Raw genomic sequence first — 18,780 nt, 5'->3', positions numbered from 1 at the left:
TGATGTGTTCTGGAGGAATGCGTCACTTACACTCCGCATGAGATGTCCACACACAGCGTGGCAGCTCTGCCTGAAACACTCTGTGCTGCTGCGTCCACTCAGTCATTCAGTCTCTGATCTCCCACACACTCTGCCTGAAATAATCTGTCCTTCTCTAATAACGTAACTGTCCCCCTGTCACGTGATCAGCACTCTATTCTCCTGAAATGCTCTGTGCTGCTGAGGAGCCAACTTCTCTAATAACGTAACTATCCCTGTTACCGGTCACGTGATCAGCGCTCTATTCTCCTGAAATACTCTGTGCTGCTGAGGACCCTCCTTCTCTAATAACGTAACTATCCCTCTGTTACCGGTCATGTGATCAGCACTCTATTCTCCTGAAATGCTCTGTGCTGCTGAGGACCCTCCTTCTCTAATAACGTAACTATCCCCCTGTTACTTATCACGTGATCAGCACGCTATTCCCCTAAAACACTCTGTGCTGCTGCGACCTCTCTGTCATTCAGTCTCTGATCTCCCACACACTCTACCTGAAATACTCTGTGCTGCTGAGGACCCTCCTTCTCTAATAACGTAACTATCCCCGTTACCTGTCACGTGATCAGTGCTCTATTCTCCTGAAATACTCTGTGCTGCTGAGGACCCTCCTCTATTATCGTAACTATCCCCCTGTTATCGTTCACGTGATCAGCACTCTATTCTCCTGAAACACTCTGTGCTGCTGCGTCTACTCTGTCATTCAGTCTCTGATCTCCCAGGCACTCTGCCTGAAATACTCTGTGCTGCTGAGGACCCTCCTTCTCCAATAACGTAACTATCCCCCTGTTACTTATCACATGATCACCACTCTATACCCCTGAAATACTCTGTGCTGCTGAGGACCCTCCTTTAATATCGTAACTATCCCCCTGTTACTTATCACGTGATTAGCACTCTATTCTCCTGAAATACTCTGTGCTGCTGAGGACCGTCCTTCTCTAATATCGTAGCTATCCCTGTTACCTGTCACGTGATCAGGGCTCTATTCTCCTGAAGTACTCTGCTGCTGAGGACCCTCCTTCTCTAATATTGTAACTATCCCCCTGTTACCGGTCACGTGATCAGGGCTCTATTCTCCTGAAATATTCTGTGCTGCTGAGGACCCTCCTTCTCTAATATCGCTAACTATTCCCCTGTTCCCGGTCACGTGATCAGCACTGTATTCTCCTGAAGTGCTCTGCTGCTGAAGACCCTCCTTCTCTAATATTGCAACTATCCCCCTGTTACCGGCCACGTGATCAGCACTGTATTCTCCTGAAGTACTCTGTGCTGCTGAGGACCCTCCTCTAATATTGTAACTATCCCCCTGTTACTGGTCACGTGATCAGTGCTCTATTCTCCTGAAATACTCTGTGCTGCTGAGGACCCTCCTTCTCTAATATCGTAACTATGCCCCTGTTACTTATCACGTGATCAGGGCTCTATTCTCCTGAAATACTCTGTAGGAAACATACTTGAGGCATATTTAGACTAGATGATAATCGGGGAAGGAGCGGTCGCAGTTCTCGCCCTTTGTAAGCACGCCGGCGATCGGTCGATGATGCAGGCGATGAGCGCTCGTTAATGGGCTGAGATCGGCCCCTCTATGGGCCGTTAGCAGTTTCTACCTTCATCTTCGTAGGTCGCTGACTTTCCAGCTTTTTTTTTAGGTGAAAGATCTGACACTTCCTTGAGCTCCTGATACTTTTTGCCTTTAATTGGTTGGAGTGCCCCCCCGCTGCAGAATAGAGGTATTGATCGAACAGGGAAAGTGTAGAAGGGCACCGTGGTGGGAGATCGGGCCTCGGCTCAAGAAATATCCACCTGAAGACCCTCTGCTGACCTTGAGCTCCTCACACAGCCCCTAGGTCGGAGCTGAGACGCCTGCTAATACATAGCACCACATTGAGAAATCAACCGACTCCTGCGGAACAACAAGTCTCAGCATGTCAGTCATCTTGCCCTTATAGCACCTGGCAGGAGAGTGGCTGTTGGAGGGGGGCTAAGAATGGAGAGCTCTGTAACTCAATAAAATCTTTGGAGGGAGCCGAAACTCAATGTTGCCCAGCGACAGCTACAAAACCTGAATGATCTGGAGAAGATCTGTATGGAGGAGGGGGCCAATATCCCTGCTTCAGTGTCTGCAATCCTGGTCAAGAACTACAGGAAACATATTTGACCTATGTAACTGCAAACAAAGGTTTCTGGACCAAATATTAAGTTCTGCTTTTCTATTGTATCAAGTACTGATTTCATGCAATCAATTAATGCAATTCATGCAAATTAATTATATGTAAATCATAAAATGTGATTTTCTGTTTCTTTGTTTCTTATTTTTAGATTCTGTGTCACAGGTGAAGTGTACCTACGATAAACATTACAGACCTCTCCATTCTTTATAGGTGGGAAAACTTGCAAAATCGGCAGTATATCATATACTTATTTTCCCGACTGTAGTTACCCCAGTGCTGGGTGCCATGGGGGCACCAACAAGCCACTGTGCCTGGGAAGGGCGACAGGCAGCTGAGTGACGGCTGTCCAGGGGCTTGGGTACTTGCAGCTAGAAATGGGCTGAGAGCGTTTGCAGCAATGTTGGTAATGGTCACGGGCTCGCTGCCACTCAACATGATATATATTCTCATCCCTGTGAGACACACAAGACTCTGGTCACATCGCACCCACTCGACCGGATCTCCTCGGTGGAGATATCACTCAGCGCATTAAGGATTCCAGTAGAAGATACCGGGAACGCCCTCTTCATTGTCATCGCTTCTAGATGTCTTGTACGTGCCGACGACTAACGGAACGAGTCCTTATATAAATATTGTGAAGTCACCACTTTTGAGAGTTGATGTCATTGCTGGGCTGCACATTAGGAGTCAATTTGTAGCTGACTTCTGAAATTTAACACTAGCATTTAGCGGTGAAGATGTTTTTATTTTTTTTCCCTGTAGAATGTGATGGACAGTGCACAAATATAGCATGTAATATACAGTTTGATTTCTTCTTACTCTATATATGAAGCCAATCCTCTAGTCTAGTGCATATACAGGTCCTTCTCAAAAAATTAGCATATAGTGTTAAATTTCATTATTTACCATAATGTAATGATTACAATTAAACTTTCATATATTATAGATTCATTATCCACCAACTGAAATTTGTCAGGTCTTTTATTGTTTTAATACTGATGATTTTGGCATACAACTCCTGATAACCCAAAAAACCTGTCTCAATAAATTAGCATATCAAGAAAAGGTTCTCTAAACGACCTATTACCCTAATCTTCTGAATCAACTAATTAACTCTAAACACATGCAAAAGATACCAGAGGCTTTTAAAAACTCCCTGCCTGGTTCATTACTCAAAACCCCCATCATGGGTAAGACTAGCGACCTGACAGATGTCAAGAAGGCCATCATTGACACCCTCAAGCAAGAGGGTAAGACCCAGAAAGAAATCTCTCAACAAATAGGCTGTTCCCAGAGTGCTGTATCAAGGCACCTCAATGGTAAGTCTGTTGGAAGGAAACAATGTGGCAGAAAACGCTGTACAACGAGAAGAGGTGACCGGACCCTGAGGAAGATTGTGGAGAAGGACCGATTCCAGACCTTGGGGAACCTGAGGAAGCAGTGGACTGAGTCTGGTGTGGAAACATCCAGAGCCACCGTGCACAGGCGTGTGCAGGAAATGGGCTACAGGTGCCGCATTCCCCAGGTAAAGCCACTTTTGAACCATAAACAGCGGCAGAAGCGCCTGACCTGGGCTACAGAGAAGCAGCACTGGACTGTTGCTAAGTGGTCCCAAGTACTTTTTTCTGATGAAAGCAAATTTTGCATGTCATTCGGAAATCAAGGTGCCAGAGTCTGGAGGAAGACTGGGGAGAAGGAAATGCCAAAATGCCTGAAGTCCAGTGTCAAGTACCCACAGACAGTGATGGTGTGGGGTGCCATGTCAGCTGCTGGTGTTGGTCCACTGTGTTTCATCAAGGGCAGGGTCAATGCAGCTAGCTATCAGGAGATTTTGGAGCACTTCATGCTTCCATCGGCTGAAATGCTTTATGGAGATGAAGATTTCATTTTTCAGCACGACCTGGCACCTGCTCACAGTGCCAAAACCACTGGTAAATGGTTTACTGACCATGGTATTACTGTGCTCAATTGGCCTGCCAACTCTCCTGACCTGAACCCCATAGAGAATCTGTGGGATATTGTGAAGAGAAAGTTGAGAGACGCAAGACCCAAAACTCTGGATGAGCTTAAGGCCGCTATTGAAGCATCCTGGGCCTCCATAACATCTCAGCAGTGTCACAGGCTGATTGCCTCCATGCCACGCCGCATTGAAGCAGTCATTTCTGCCAAAGGATTCCCGACCAAGTATTGAGTGCATAACTGAACATTATTATTTGATGTTTTTTTTGTTTGTTATTAAAAAACACTTTTATTTGATTGGACGGGTGAAATATGCTAATTTATTGAGACAGGTTTTTGGGGTTATCAGGAGTTGTATGCCAAAATCATCAGTATTAAAACAATAAAAGACCTGACAAATTTCAGTTGGTGGATAATGAGTCTATAATATATGAAAGTTTAATTGTAATCATTACATTATGGTAAATAATGAAATTTAACACTATATGCTAATTTTTTGAGAAGGACCTGTAACTGAGGAGAGCGTGATTGAGAGGTGGGCAGGCATTCTATTAGATGTAGGAGAGGAGGTGGGCAGGCATTCTAGTAGATGTAGGAGAGGAGGCGGCAGGCATTCTAGTAGATGGAGGACAGGAGGCGGCAGGCATTCTAGTAGATGAAGGACAGGAGGTGGCAGGCATTCTAGTAGATGGAGGACAGGGGCGGCAGGCATTCTAGTAGATGGAGGACAGGAGGCGGCAGGCATTCTAGTAGATGGAGAACAGGAGGAGGCAGGCATTCTAGTAGATGGAGGACAGGAGGCGGCAGGCATTCTAGTGGATGGACGAGAGGAGGCGGCAGGCATTCTAGTAGATGGAGAACAGGAAGCGGCAGGCATTCTAGTAGATGGAGGACAGGGGCCGGCAGGCATTCTAGTAGATGGAGGACAGGAGGCGGCAGGCATTCTAGTAGATGGAGGACAGGAGGCGGCAGGCATTCTAGTAGATGGAGGACAGGAGGCGGCAGGCATTCTAGTAGATGGAGGACAGGAGGCGGCAGGCATTCTAGTAGATGGAGGACAGGAGGCGGCAGGCATTCTAGTAGATGGTGGAAAGGAAGCGGCAGGCATTCTGTTAGATGGAGGACAGGAGGAGGCAGGCATTCTAGTAGATGGAGGACAGGAGGCGGGCATTTTAGTAATGGAGGAGAGGAAGCGGCGGGCATTCTAGTAGATGGGGGATGCACAATGATCTGGTGAGTTTTTCTGAGTACTGGAGATACAGGACAATGACGCTGACACTGGGGGTACAGGATGATGATACTGATATTTGGGGTACAGGACGACAACGCTCACACTCGGGGTACAGGATGATGATATTGATATTTGGGGTACAGGATGATGACGCTCACACTTGAGGTACAGGATGATGATATTAATATTTGGGGTACAGGATGATACTGATATTTGGGGTACAGGATGATTACACACTCGGGGTACAGTATGATGATATTGCTTTTTGGTGTACAGGATGATACTGATATTTGGGGTACAGGATGACGATGCTCACACTCTGGGTACAGGATGCTGATACTGATATTTGGCATACAGGATAATGACGCTGACATTCGGGGTGCACGATGATGATAAAGATATTTGGGGTACAGGATGATGACGCTGACTCTCGGTGTACAGGATGATGATGATGCTGACACTTTGGGTACAGGATGATGATAGTTATATTTGAGGTACAGGATGATGACGCTGACTCTCGGTGTACAGGATGATGATACTGATATTTGGCGTACAGGATGATGACGCTGACGCTCGGGGTACAGGGTAATGACGCTGACTCTCGGTGTACAGGATGATGACGCTGACACTGGGGGTACAGGATAATGGTACTGATATTTGGGGTGCGGGGCTGTAAGTGCTGATGCTGCAGGATTGAGCAATATCTAACGGTCTTGGATGTGTGGATTAGATACATTGTACCGTTGTACAATCAGGGATGTATCTGCTACATGAAGAGATGCATGTTCCTATTTATGCACTGGTCCAGTCTTAAATACTTGGAAATCCCACGGATGTAGCAGAGCTAAATGACTGAACCTTGATAATGTAGAAGGTTTAGCTGCAGTCCTATGTAAGATATGTCATGGCCACAGCATTGCACAATGACAGATTGCACACTCAGCTCTGCTACATGTACATCTGTGGTCTTGGAAGGATCCGCTGTTCTAGAATTCCCCGCATAAAAACACAGAAACTGGAGAAGATTGAACTGTAATAAGACCATGTAGGATCAATACCGGTGCGATGTGTAATCTGGACCTGCTGGGAGACTGACAGCTGCAAATAATGGAGGTGGACATCTGCTCGTTCTCAATAGGAGACCCTCCTGCAGCTCCTAATGGCCGACACACAAGATGCAGAGAATGTAGGCAATGTATGGGCCGAGATGCTGCAGCCATACCTCCCCTGTGCGGGGGGTCTTCTCACCGACACCTGTCCGATGCACACCACGTCTGAACACATTGCATCCAGTTCTGCGCCACCGCATGAATATTCTGCTCCCCGCTCGTCATCTCCTCCCACCTCTTTTCTGGGAATGGAGATGGCCATCTGGTCTGTTCTCCTTCATACACATCTCCGAGACATGATCGCCTTCATTACAGAAGTGCAGCTTCTCACCTGACAAGGAGTCTGATATTAGAGCTCGGAGCCGGGCTGTACCCCGAGTGTCGGCGTCATCATCCTGTACCCCGAGTGTCGGCGTCATCATCCTGTACCCCGAGTGTCAGCGTCATCATCCTGTACCCGAAGTGTCAGTGTCATTATCCTGCACCCCGAGTGTCAGTGTCATTATCCTGCACCCGAGTGTCAGCGTCATCATCCTGTACCTCGAGTGTCAGTGTCATTATCCTGCACCCGAGTGTCAGCGTCATCATCCTGTACCTCGAGTGTCAGTGTCATTATCCTGCACCCGAGTGTCAGTGTCATCATCCTGTACCCCGAGTGTCAGTGTCATTATCCTGCACCAGAGTGTCAGCGTTATCATCCTGTAACCCGAGTGTCAGTGTCATTATCCTGTACCCCGAGTGTCAGTGTCATTATCCTGTACCCCGAGTGTCAGTGTCATCATCCTGTACCCCGAGTGTCAGTGACATTATCCTGTACCCCCAGTGTCAGTGTCAATATCCTGTACCCCGAGTGTCATCATCCTATACCCGAAGTGTCGGCATCATCATCCTGTACCCCGAGTGTCAGCGTCCTCATCCTGTACCCACGAGTGTCGGCGTCATCATCCTGTACCCGAAGTGTTGGCGTCATCATCCTGTACCCCGAGTGTCGGCATCATCATCCTGTACCCCGAGTGTCAGCGTCATTATCCTGTGCCCCGAGTGTCGGCGTCCTCATCCTGTTCCCCGAAGTGTCGGCGTCATCATCCTGTACCCGAAGTGTCGGCATCATCATCCTGTACCCCAAGTGTTGGCGTCCTCATCCTGTACCCCGAGTGTCGGCGTCATCATCCTGTAGCCGAAGTGTCGGCATCATCATCATCTTGTACCCCGAGTATCGGCGTCATCATCCTGTACCCCGAGTGTCGGCGTCATCATCCTGTACCCAAAGTGTCAGCGTCCTCATCCTGTACCCCGAGTGTCAGCGGCGTCATCCTGTACCCGAAGTGTCGGCGTCATCATCCTGTACCCCGAGTGTCGGCGTCATCATCCTGTACCCCGAGTGTCGGCATCATCATCCTGTACCCCGAGTGTCGGCGTCATCCTCCTGTACCCAGAGTATCGGCGTCATCATCCTGTACCACGAGTGTCAGGCGTCGGTATCGTGTACCCCGAGTGTCAGTGTCATCCTGTACCCCGTCTGTCAGCGTCATTATTCTGTGCCCTGAGTGTCGACGTTGGTAACCTTTACCCCGTGTGTCGGCGTCATCTTCCTGTACCCTGAGTGTCAGCGTCATTATCCTGCACCCCGAGTGTCAGTGTCATTAGCCTGTACTCTGAGTGTCAGTGTCATTATCCTGTACCCCGAGTGTCAGTGTTATTATCCTGTACCCCGAGTGTCAGCATCATTATTCTGTATCCCCAATGTCAGTGTCATTATCCTGTATCCCGTGTGTCAGCGTTATTATCCTGTACCCCGAGTGTCAGCGTGGTTATCCTGTATCCCGAGTGTCAGCGTCATTATCCTGTATCCCGAGTGTCAGCGTGATCATCCTGTATCCCGAGTGTCAGTGTCATTATTCCGCACCCCGTCTGTCAGCGTCATTATCCCGTACTCCGAGTGTCAGTGTCATTATCCTGCACCCGAGCGTCAGCGTCATTATCCTGTACCCCGAGTGTCAGCGTCATTATGCTGTATCCCGAGTGTCAGCGTCATTATCCTGTACCCCGAGTGTCAGTGTCATTATCCTGTACCCGACTATCAGCGTCATTATCCTGTACCCCGAGTGTCAGTGTCATTATCCTGCACCCGAGAGTCAGCGTCATTATCCTGTACCCCCAGTGTCAGTGTCATTATCCTGTATCCTGAGTGTCAGCATCATTATCCTGTGCCCCGAGTGTCGACGTTCGTAACCTTTACCCCTAGTGTCGGCGTCATCATCCTGTACCCCAAGTGTTGGCGTCAGTATCCTGTACCCCGAAGGTCAGCGATGAGGTGCTGCAGACTCAGACTTGGGGGGTCCATACATGTCTTCTCTGTGAAGCAGGGTAGATCTGATGATTAGCACAATCACTCTCATCATTTCTCGGGGTATCCGTTGCTCCAGAGCTGCACTCCTAGTAACGGTGTGGACCTTCGGCTCTGATAAAGATGTCACTTTCCCGGATGACTCTTGGTCCTGACAGGTGTACGTCGTGCCCTGTGTTCTGCTCCTCAGGATATCAGAATATACAAGAGATCTGCAGAAATATGCAACGCCGATGATGGACGAGTCTGTGGGGTCGCAGGGAGGCCGGTCACTTGCGCAGGGTAACTGCTTAGTTACCTGAATCCTTGACCCTGGCTCCTGAGATAACGCCACACCTACAGATCCTGGCTGTGGAGGTCGTCGTACTGAGTGGGGGCTGCAGGGTATCTGAGAAGCGGGGGCTCTGCCTTCTGTTACCCCATTCTGCAGATCAGACCTCTCATTAATATTTCTATTCTTCATCACGGAGTAACTATATCTATACAGTCACCAGCCATAACCACGCGACCAGTGTCAGAGGATAATGTCATTATCTGGTGACAATGGCAACTATCAGGGGCGGATGTGTCATCAGCAAGAGATCCTTCATGGAGCTGATGTCACGAGCTGGAAATACGAGCAAGAAACTGACGGAAAGGCCGAGTAATGATGTCTGGATGACCGGGTCAGAGCATCTCCAAAACTGCAGGTCTTGTGGAGTGTTCCTCGATATTCTTAGTTTCTTGTGGGGTATTGCCAGTATGCAGTGAGTTGTATGGGGGTGTTCCCAGTATGCAGAAGATCTTTTGGGGTGCTCCCGGTATAGGATGAGTCTTGTGAACTGTTTTCGGTATACTGTAGGACTTCTAGGGTGTCCCCGGTATGTGGTGGGTCTAGAGGAATGTTACCAGTATGTGGGTACTGTGGGGTGTTTGCGGTACACGGCGGGTCTTTTTTGTTTGTTCTTGGTACGCAGCAAGTCTTGTGGGGTATTCTCTGTATGCAGTGAGTCTAGTGGAATGTTCCCAGTATGCAGTGTGTTCTGTGAGGTATCCCAAGTATTCGGGGATACTGTATGGTGTTTCCGGTACGTGGCGGGTCTTGTGGAATGTTCCTGGTACACGGCGGATCTTTGTTGGGTGTTCTCGGTATGTGGCAAGTCTCATGGGGTGTTACCAGTATGCAGTGAGTCTAGTGGAATGTTCCAGGTATGCAGTGTGACCTGTGGGGTGTCCCTGGTAATTGGGGGAAATGTGGGGTGTCCTCTGTATTGTGGGATGCCCCCGGAATGCGGCTGGTCTTGTAGAATCTTCCCAGTATGCGGCAGGTCTTGTGGGGTGTTCCTGGTACATGGTGGGTGTTGTGGAATGTTCCCGGTATGCGGCAGGTCTTGTTGGGTGTTCCTGGTACGCGGGGAAACTTTGTTGGGTGTTCTCGGTACGCAGCGGGTCTTGTTGGGTGTTCCCGGTATGTGGTGGGTCTTGTTGGGCATTCCCGGGACGCGGTGGGTCTTGTTCGGCGTTCCCGGTACGAGGTGGGTCTTGTTGGGTGTTCCCGGTACGCGGCGGGTCTTGTTGGGTGTTGCTGGTACGTGGCAGGTCTTGTTGGGCGCTCCCGGTATAAGGCGGGTCTTGTTGGGGGTTGCCGGTACACGGCAGGTCTTGTTGGGTGTGCTCGGTACGTGGGGAAACTTTGTTGGGTGTTCTAGGTACGCGGAGGGTCTTGTTGGGTGTTCCCGGTACGGAGGCGGGTCTTGTTGGGTGTTCCCCGTACGAGGTGGGTCTTGTTGGGCGTTGCCGTTACTCGGCGGGTCTTGTTGGGCGTTGCTGTTACGCGGCGGGTCTTGTTGGGCGTTGCTGTTACGTGGCGGGTCTTGTTGGGCGTTGCTGGTAAATGGAGGGTCTTGTTGGGTGTTGCTGGTATGTGGCGGGTCTTGTTGGGCGCTCCCGGTACGAGGTGGGTCTTGTTGGGGGTTGCCGGTATACGGCGGGTCTTGTTGGGTGTTCACGGTACCAGGCGGGTCTTGTTGGGTGTTCCCGGTACACAAGAGGTCTTTGTTGGATGTTCTTGGTGCGCAGGGGGTCTTGTTGGATGTTCCCGGTACGCGACGGGTCTTGTTGGGCGTTCCCGGTACGCGGCTGGTCTTTTTGGGTGTTACTGGTACGAGGCGGGTCTTGTGGGCTCTTCCCAATATACAGTAGTTAGTACTCCAGTTTAAGGGCAATTGCACCCTGTGATGTCGCTGAAGGAAGTATCCCATCCTCGGGTTTCAGGGCATTTCTTTGGGTGCAGCACTGTCCGTCAGGGTGTTGTTTCCTGCTTATTCCGCCTCCCTTTTCTGGAGGAATATTCCAACCTCCTCCGAGACCTTCCCTTATATTACAACCTTATTGCTGTGTGTCATCAGTTTAATACAGCGAATATTACACAGGGAATACATCCGAGAGCGGAAGATACAAGCGTCCCAGCGGCTATTGGCGTGTCAGTAGTATATGGTGTGGGGGAGGGGCAGCACTGAATTATAGCAGACAGCTCTTCGGGCGCTCGTTATGTCAGGTGCTCTTCTCATTAATTATGCAGATCACCCCCGGTCGCTGCAGTTAATAAGGATGTGGTCGATTATGGGCCGAGAGCAGCTGCAGAGCCGGAGTCCGGAGGCTACGTGGCGTCCATCCTTGCAGCATTGTCATTAATTGCCACCTTGTCCACGGGAATTCGGAGGCAGGTGGTCGCTGTGGGCGGGGAGCCGCGTGTGAAATGATAGGTTGCTGTGGCATAAGGCGTGTGGCACTGCTCAGATGATTTCGGGAGCTTGCGTAGGCTTCTCTCCCAGCGATGCCAGATTTCTCAGTCTGCAGGAGAAGGCCGGCTGTCTGCAGCGGACATTAATAATTCAGCACAATTTGCACTCTGGTGGAAGCGCGCTATGGCTAATACAGTCCACGGCGGCCCCCAGAGACCCCCGTACAGGAAGCCAGGGATCATCTCACAGTAGTGTCCGGTCTGCAGAACGAGCTGTAGAACTACAAGCCCCAGCATATGTCTACCATGACAAAGCGTGCGGAGACCTGTGGATACAATGGCTGCGCCCCTGCAGTTACAGCAGCATTGATGCTGCATCCTATTCTCTGTTTTCCTCTTGCACCGCGGCGCCCCGGTCACCCGGCCGTGCAGGGAGCTGCAGTATGGCTCCAATAAAGTGAATGGGGCCGGTGGTGGAGGGTCCGCTGTGCAAGAAAACCAGTTAAGGGAACAGCACACTTAGCTTTGCCCCCCACTCAGTCCAGGGTAGACCCCCAGAACACTTTTTAGGTTTCACCTCTTTTGCACTTGTTCATATACATTGGGGAAAAAAGTATTTAGTCCGCCCCCAATTGTGCAAGTTCTCCCACTTATAAAGGTGAGAGAGGCCTGTAATTGACATCATAGTTAGACCACAACTATGAGAGTCACAATGAGAAAACAAATCCAGAAAATCACTTTGTCTGATTTGGGAAGATTTATTTTGCAAATTATGGTGGAAAATAAGTATTTTGTCAATAACAAAAGTTAATCTCAATATTTTGTTGTATATCCTTTTTTGGCAATGGCAGAGGTCACACGTTTTCTGTAAGTCTCCACAAGGTTGGCACACACTGTTGGTGGTATGTTGGCCCATTCCTCCATGCAGGTCTCCTCTAGAGCGGTCATGTTTTGGGCCTGTCACTGGGCAACTTTCGACTCCCTCCAAAGGTTTTCTATGGGGTTGAGATCTATAGACTGGCTAGGCCTCTCCAGGACCTTCATATGCTTCTTACGAAGCCACTCCTTCGTTGGCCTGGGGTGTGCTTGGGATCATTATCATGCTTATAGACCCATCCATGTTTCATCTTCAATGCCCTTTCTGATGGAAGGAGGTTTGCACTCAAAATCTCACAATACATTGCCCCATTAATTGTTTCATGTACACAGATCAGTCATCCTGGTCCCTTTGCAGAGAAACAGCCCCAAAGCATGATGTTGCCACCCCCATGCTTTACAGTAGGTATTGTGTTCTTTGGATGCAACTCAGCATTCTGCCTCCTCCAGCCACGACGAGTTTTGTTTCTACCAAACAGTTCTACTTTGGTTTCATCAGACCATATGACATTCTCCCAATACTCTTCTGGATAATGCAAATGCTCTCTAGCAAACTTAAGACGGGCACGGACATGTACTGGCTTAAGCAGGGGGACACGTCTGACACTGCAGGATCTGAGTCCCTGGCGGGGTAGTGTGTTACTGATGGTAGACTTTGTTACGGTGGACCCAGCTCTATGCAGGTCATTCACTAGGTGCCCCCGTGTGGTTCTGGGATTTTTGCTCACCATTCTTGTGATGATTTTGACCCCATGGGGTGAGATCTTGCATGGAGCCCCAGATCAAGGGAGATTATCAGTGGTCTTGTGTGTCTTCCATTTTCTTATTATTGCTCCCACAGTTGGTTTCATCCCACCAAGCTGCTTGCCTATTGCAGATTCAGTCTTCCCAGCCTGGTGCAGGGCTACAATTTTGTTTCTGGTGTCCTTCGACAGCTCTTTGGTCTTCACCATAGTGGAGTTTGGAGTGTGACTGTCTGAGGTTGTGGACAGGTGTCTTTTATACTGATAACAAGGTCAAACAGGTGCCATTACTACAGGTAATGAGTGGAGGAAAGAGGAGACTCTTAAAGAAGTCACAGGTCTGTGATCGCCAGAAATGCTGCATGTTTTTAGGTGAACAAATACTTATTTTCTATCAATTTGAAAAATAAATCTTACCAAATCAGACATGGTGATTTTCTGGATTTGTTTTCTCATTTTGACTCTCATAGTTGTGGTCTACCTATGATGTCAATTACAGGCCTCTCTCGTCTTTATAAGTGGGAAAACTTGCACAATTGGTGGCTGACTAAATACTTTTTTCCCCCACTATATTGCTTACACAGGTGCACGTGGCCGCAAACACCTCCCTGTGATTAATTGAAGAAAATTATCAAAAAACAAACTCTGATTCCAACATTCATGTAATATTTCCACTAATACAGGAACTGGTGAGCAAAAGGGCCGCTCTCAATGCCAGGCAGCAGCTGCAAAAGCAAAGGCAATATTTTAGTGCTGGAAAATGAGGGTAAAAAATTCTGTCTCTTCAGTTTTTAGTAAGGACAGAGAAGAGCTGGACATGGTCTAGGGGGTGACAGCTGCAATATTCACTGGCATCGGAGGCCTCGTCTGTAAGAAAGTAAATAATCAGCTACTCAAGAAAAGACACCTGAAAAGTGATCTTTATAGTATACACATCCATCACATGGAGGCTCGATGGCTCCATCATTAATATTGGAAGGGCTTCAACTGGACGGAGTTTTCTGGAGAATTTATTTTTTAATGGATCTGCTCCAAAATAAAAGCCATATTGTTTGCAGACAGACAAGTCTCAACATGCCTATGGTGTATGCCAGGGCATGCTTGTTCTTGTAGTGCCCTCCTCCAGGATCGGAGCTGGATGGGCGGCACGGTGGCGCAGTGGTTAGCACTGCAACCTTGCAGTGCTGGAGTCCCGGGTTCAAACCCCACCAAGGACAACATCTGCAAAGAGTTTGTATGTTCTCTCCGTGTTTGCGTGGGTTTCCTCCAGGCACTCTGGTTTCCTCCCACATTCCAAAGACATACTGATAGGGAATTTAGATTGTGAGCCCCAACGGGGACAGTGATGATAATGTGTGCAAACTGTAAAGCGCTGTGGAATATGATAGCGCTATATAAAAATAAAGATTATTATTATCTCAGGTTTTTTATCTGTTATTTTCTGTCTTTTTCTGCTCAGGACGTCACATTCCAGGGCGAAGGCCGACGCAGCTGCTGCAGCGGCTCTCAAGGCGCAGGAAGAAGCTCAAATCGCCAGGATTGCTGCCAAAGAGTTCTCTCCATCCTTCCAGCACCGGGAAAACGGTGAGTGCCAGAGCGCCCCCTGCAGCCCGAGGTCCTCGCTGCTCGCTCACTGACGTCTGTCTGTTATTTCATCCAAACCTTGGCTCCCCCTGTCTGCCACATACAGATAGGTTCTGAAATAGGCGTCCTATGTGCTGAGGTCCGGCAGAGCCAAGAGCGTCCGTGTGCCAGCATGCGGCGGTCCATGATCAGTGTCACTAGCATCATGTGATTAGTCACAGCCAATCAGCTGGCGGCCTGAAGACATCACATGATCAGATACAGCAGCTCAACAGACATATGAGAGGATTAGATACATGGCTCAGCAGACAGTATCACACAGGAGAGGATTAGATACACGGCTCAGCAGACAGTATCACACAGGAGAGGATTAGATACACAGCTCAGCAGACAGTATCACACAGGATAGGATTATATACAGCTCAGTCGGTATCACACAGGATAGGATTAGATACAAGGCTCAGCAGTCAGTAACACACAGGAGAGGATTAGATACACGGCTCAGCAGTCAGTATCACACAGGAGAGGATTAGATACACGGCTCCGCAGTCAGTATCACACAGGATAGGATTAGATACACGGCTTAGCAGACAGTATCACACAGGATAGGATTAGATACACAGCTCAGCAGACAGTATCACACAGGATAGGATTATATACAGCTCAGTCGGTATCACACAGGATAGGATTAGATACAAGGCTCAGCAGTCAGTAACACACAGGAGAGGATTAGATACACGGCTCAGCAGTCAGTATCACACAGGAGAGGATTAGATACACGGCTCCGCAGTCAGTATCACACAGGATAGGATTAGATACACGGCTTAGCAGACAGTATCACACAGAATATCATTAGATACACGGCTCAGCAGATAGTATCACACAGGAGAGGATTAGATACACAGCTCAGCAGTCAGTATCACACAGGATAGGATTAGATACATGGCTCAGCAGACAGTATCACACAGGATAGGATTAGATACACGGCTCAGCAGACAGTATCACACAGGATAGGATTAGATACACAGCTCAGCAGACAGTATCACACAGGATAGGATTATATACAGCTCAGTTGGCATCACACAGGATAGGATTAGATACACGGCTCAGCAGTCAGTAACACACAGGAGAGGATTAGATACTGACTGCTGAGCCGTGTATCACACAGGAGAGGATTAGATACACGGCTCAGCAGTCAGTATCACACAGGATAGGATTAGATACACGGCTCAGCAGACAGTATCACACAGGAGAGGATTAGATACACGGCTCAGCAGTCAGTATCACACAGGAGAGGATTAGATACACGGCTCAGCAGACAGTATCACACAGGACAGTATTAGATACACGGCCTAGCAGTCAGTATCACACAGGAGAGGATTAGATACACGGTTCAGCAGACAGTATCACACAGGATAGGATTAGATACACGGCTCAGCAGTCAGTATCACACAGGATAGGATTAGATACACGGCTCAGTAGTCAGTATCACACAGGAGAGGATTACATACACAGCTCAGCAGTCAGTATCACACAGGATCGGATTAGATACACGGCTCAGCAGTCAGTATCTCACAGGAGAGGATTAGATACACGGCTCAGCAGACAGTATCACACAGGAGAGGATTAGATACACGGCTCAGCAGTCAGTATCACACAGGATAGGATTAGATACACGGCTCAGCAGTCAGTATCACACAGGATAGTATTAGATACACGGCTCAGTAGTCAGTATCACACAGGACAGTATTAGATACACGGCCTAGCAGTCAGTATCACACAGGAGAGGATTAGATACACGGCTCAGCAGTCAGTATCACACAGGATAGGATTAGATACACGGCTCAGCAGTCAGTATCACACAGGAGAGGATTAGATACACGGCTCAGCAGTCAGTATCACACAGGATAGGATTAGATACACGGCTCAGCAGTCAGTATCACACAGGAGAGGATTAGATACATGGCTCAGCAGACAGTATCACACAGGACAGTATTGGATACACGGCCTAGCAGTCAGTATCACACAGGAGAGGATTAGATACATGGTTCAGCAGACAGTATCACACAGGATAGGATTAGATACACGGCTCAGCAGTCAGTATCACACAGGATAGGATTAGATACACGGCTCAGTAGTCAGTATCACACAGGAGAGGATTACATACACAGCTCAGCAGACAGTATCACACAGGATCGGATTAGATACACGGCTCAGCAGTCAGTATCACACAGGAGAGAATTAGATACACGGCTCAGCAGACAGTATCACACAGGAGAGGATTAGATACACGGCTCAGCAGTCAGTATCACACAGGAGAGGATTAGATACACGGCTCAGCAGTCAGGATCACACAGGATAGGATTAGATACACGGCTCAGTAGTCAGTATCACACAGGAGAGGATTACATACACAGCTCAGCAGACAGTATCACACAGGATCGGATTAGATACACGGCTCAGCAGTCAGTATCACACAGGAGAGGATTAGATACACGGCTCAGCAGACAGTATCACACAGGAGAGGATTAGATACACGGCTCAGCAGTCAGTATCACACAGCAGAGGATTAGATACACGGCTCAGCAGACAGTATCACACAGGAGAGGATTAGATACACGGCTCAGCAGTCAGTATCACACAGGAGAGGATTAGATACACGGCTCAGCAGACAGTATCACACAGGAGAGGATTAGATACACGGCTCAGCAGTCAGTATCACACAGGATCGGATTAGATACACGGCTCAGCAGTCAGTATCACACAGGATAAGATTAGATACACGGCTCAGCAGACAGTATCACACGGGAGGATTAGATACACAGCTCAGCAGACAGTATCTGACATGAGGGGCTCGGATACATGTCTGTGGATATTTCCTGGGACCTGTAGTGCGACATTTATAGGGAGCGTGACGTGATCCGGCGTTGTAGCCGCTGTGGGGGGATTCTGCCAGAAGATGCTGCATACGGCTGAGGTAATCCTGATCCTGATACCGGAGGGGGAAGAGCAGGCTGGCAAGCAATTAGGCTATGTGCACACGTTGCGGATTCGGCTTAGGAATTTCTGGTGCGGATTCTGTCTCTCCTGGCAGAAAACGCATTTTTTTTTGTGCGTTTTTGCTGCGGTTTTCTTGCGGATTTGCTGCGTTTTTTACCCCTGCGGTTTTCTATAATGGAATGGGTACAAAAACGCTGCAGATTCACAAAAAATAATTGACATGCTATTTCTTTAAAACCGCAGCGTTTCCGCAGCGGATTTTCCGCAAAGTGTTCACAGCATTTTTTTTTCTCATTGATTTACATTGTACTGTAAATCAATTGCGGATCTGCAGCGTTTCTGCACTGCAAAAAACGCTGCGGATCCGCAGAGAATCCGCAACGTGTGCACATACCCTAAGGCTACTTTCACACTAGCGTCGGGCTCGGCCCGTCGCGGTGCGTCGGGCCGAGGTTCCCGACGCTAGCGTTGTCTCCGCCGCACAACGGGGGCAGCGGATGCATTTTTCCAGCGCATCCGCTGCCCCATTGTGAGGTGCGGGGAGGTGGGGGCGGAGTTCTGGCCGCGCATGCGCGGTCGGAAAAAGCGGACCGTCGGGAGCAAAAAACGTTACATGTAACGTTTTTTGCTCCCGACGGTCCGCCACAGCACGGCGCAACCGTCGCACGACGGTTGCGACGTGTGTCATTGCGTCGCAAATGCGTCGCTAATGTTAGTCAATGCAGAAAAACCGCATCCTGCAAGCACTTTTGCAGGATGCGTTTTTTCGGCAAAACGACGCATTGCGACGTAATGCAGTTAACACCAGTGTGAAAGTAGCCTAAGCCGGCGCGTCCCTAGAGCCAGGTGCTCACCACAAGAGCAGCATCCTGCCGCCGCTGCCAGTCACATGACCCACACCGCCCACCCTCAGCGCTGCCGCCGTGCACACCGTCAGGTACCGTTCCTAAGCCTAATCCGCAACGTGTGCACATAGCAGACCCCCGCCTGCCCCTCACA

General features: G+C 49.0%; 1 protein-coding gene across 2 annotated transcripts in view; it reads left to right on the top strand.

The window, feature by feature from the left end:
* Window positions 1-18,780, top strand: part of JPH3 (junctophilin 3) — a 76,701-nt gene that overhangs the window by 48,615 nt on the left and 9,306 nt on the right. Inside the window, exon 3 of one of the 2 annotated variants that reach the window (XM_077288827.1) lies at window positions 14,657-14,781. In XM_077288827.1, coding sequence (XP_077144942.1) covers window positions 14,657-14,781 — 125 coding nt within the window. Of the gene's footprint in view, window positions 1-2,358; window positions 2,509-14,656; window positions 14,782-18,780 lie in introns of those variants that run through there. The other variant, XM_077288828.1, reaches the window with a different exon arrangement.

Source organism: Ranitomeya variabilis, chromosome 2 (genome assembly GCF_051348905.1).
Source record: "Ranitomeya variabilis isolate aRanVar5 chromosome 2, aRanVar5.hap1, whole genome shotgun sequence".
In the NCBI taxonomy this organism is placed as follows: domain Eukaryota; kingdom Metazoa; phylum Chordata; class Amphibia; order Anura; family Dendrobatidae; genus Ranitomeya; species Ranitomeya variabilis.
Note: the sequence above shows the minus strand (reverse complement) of the source record. Positions and strands in the feature narration are given on the sequence as shown.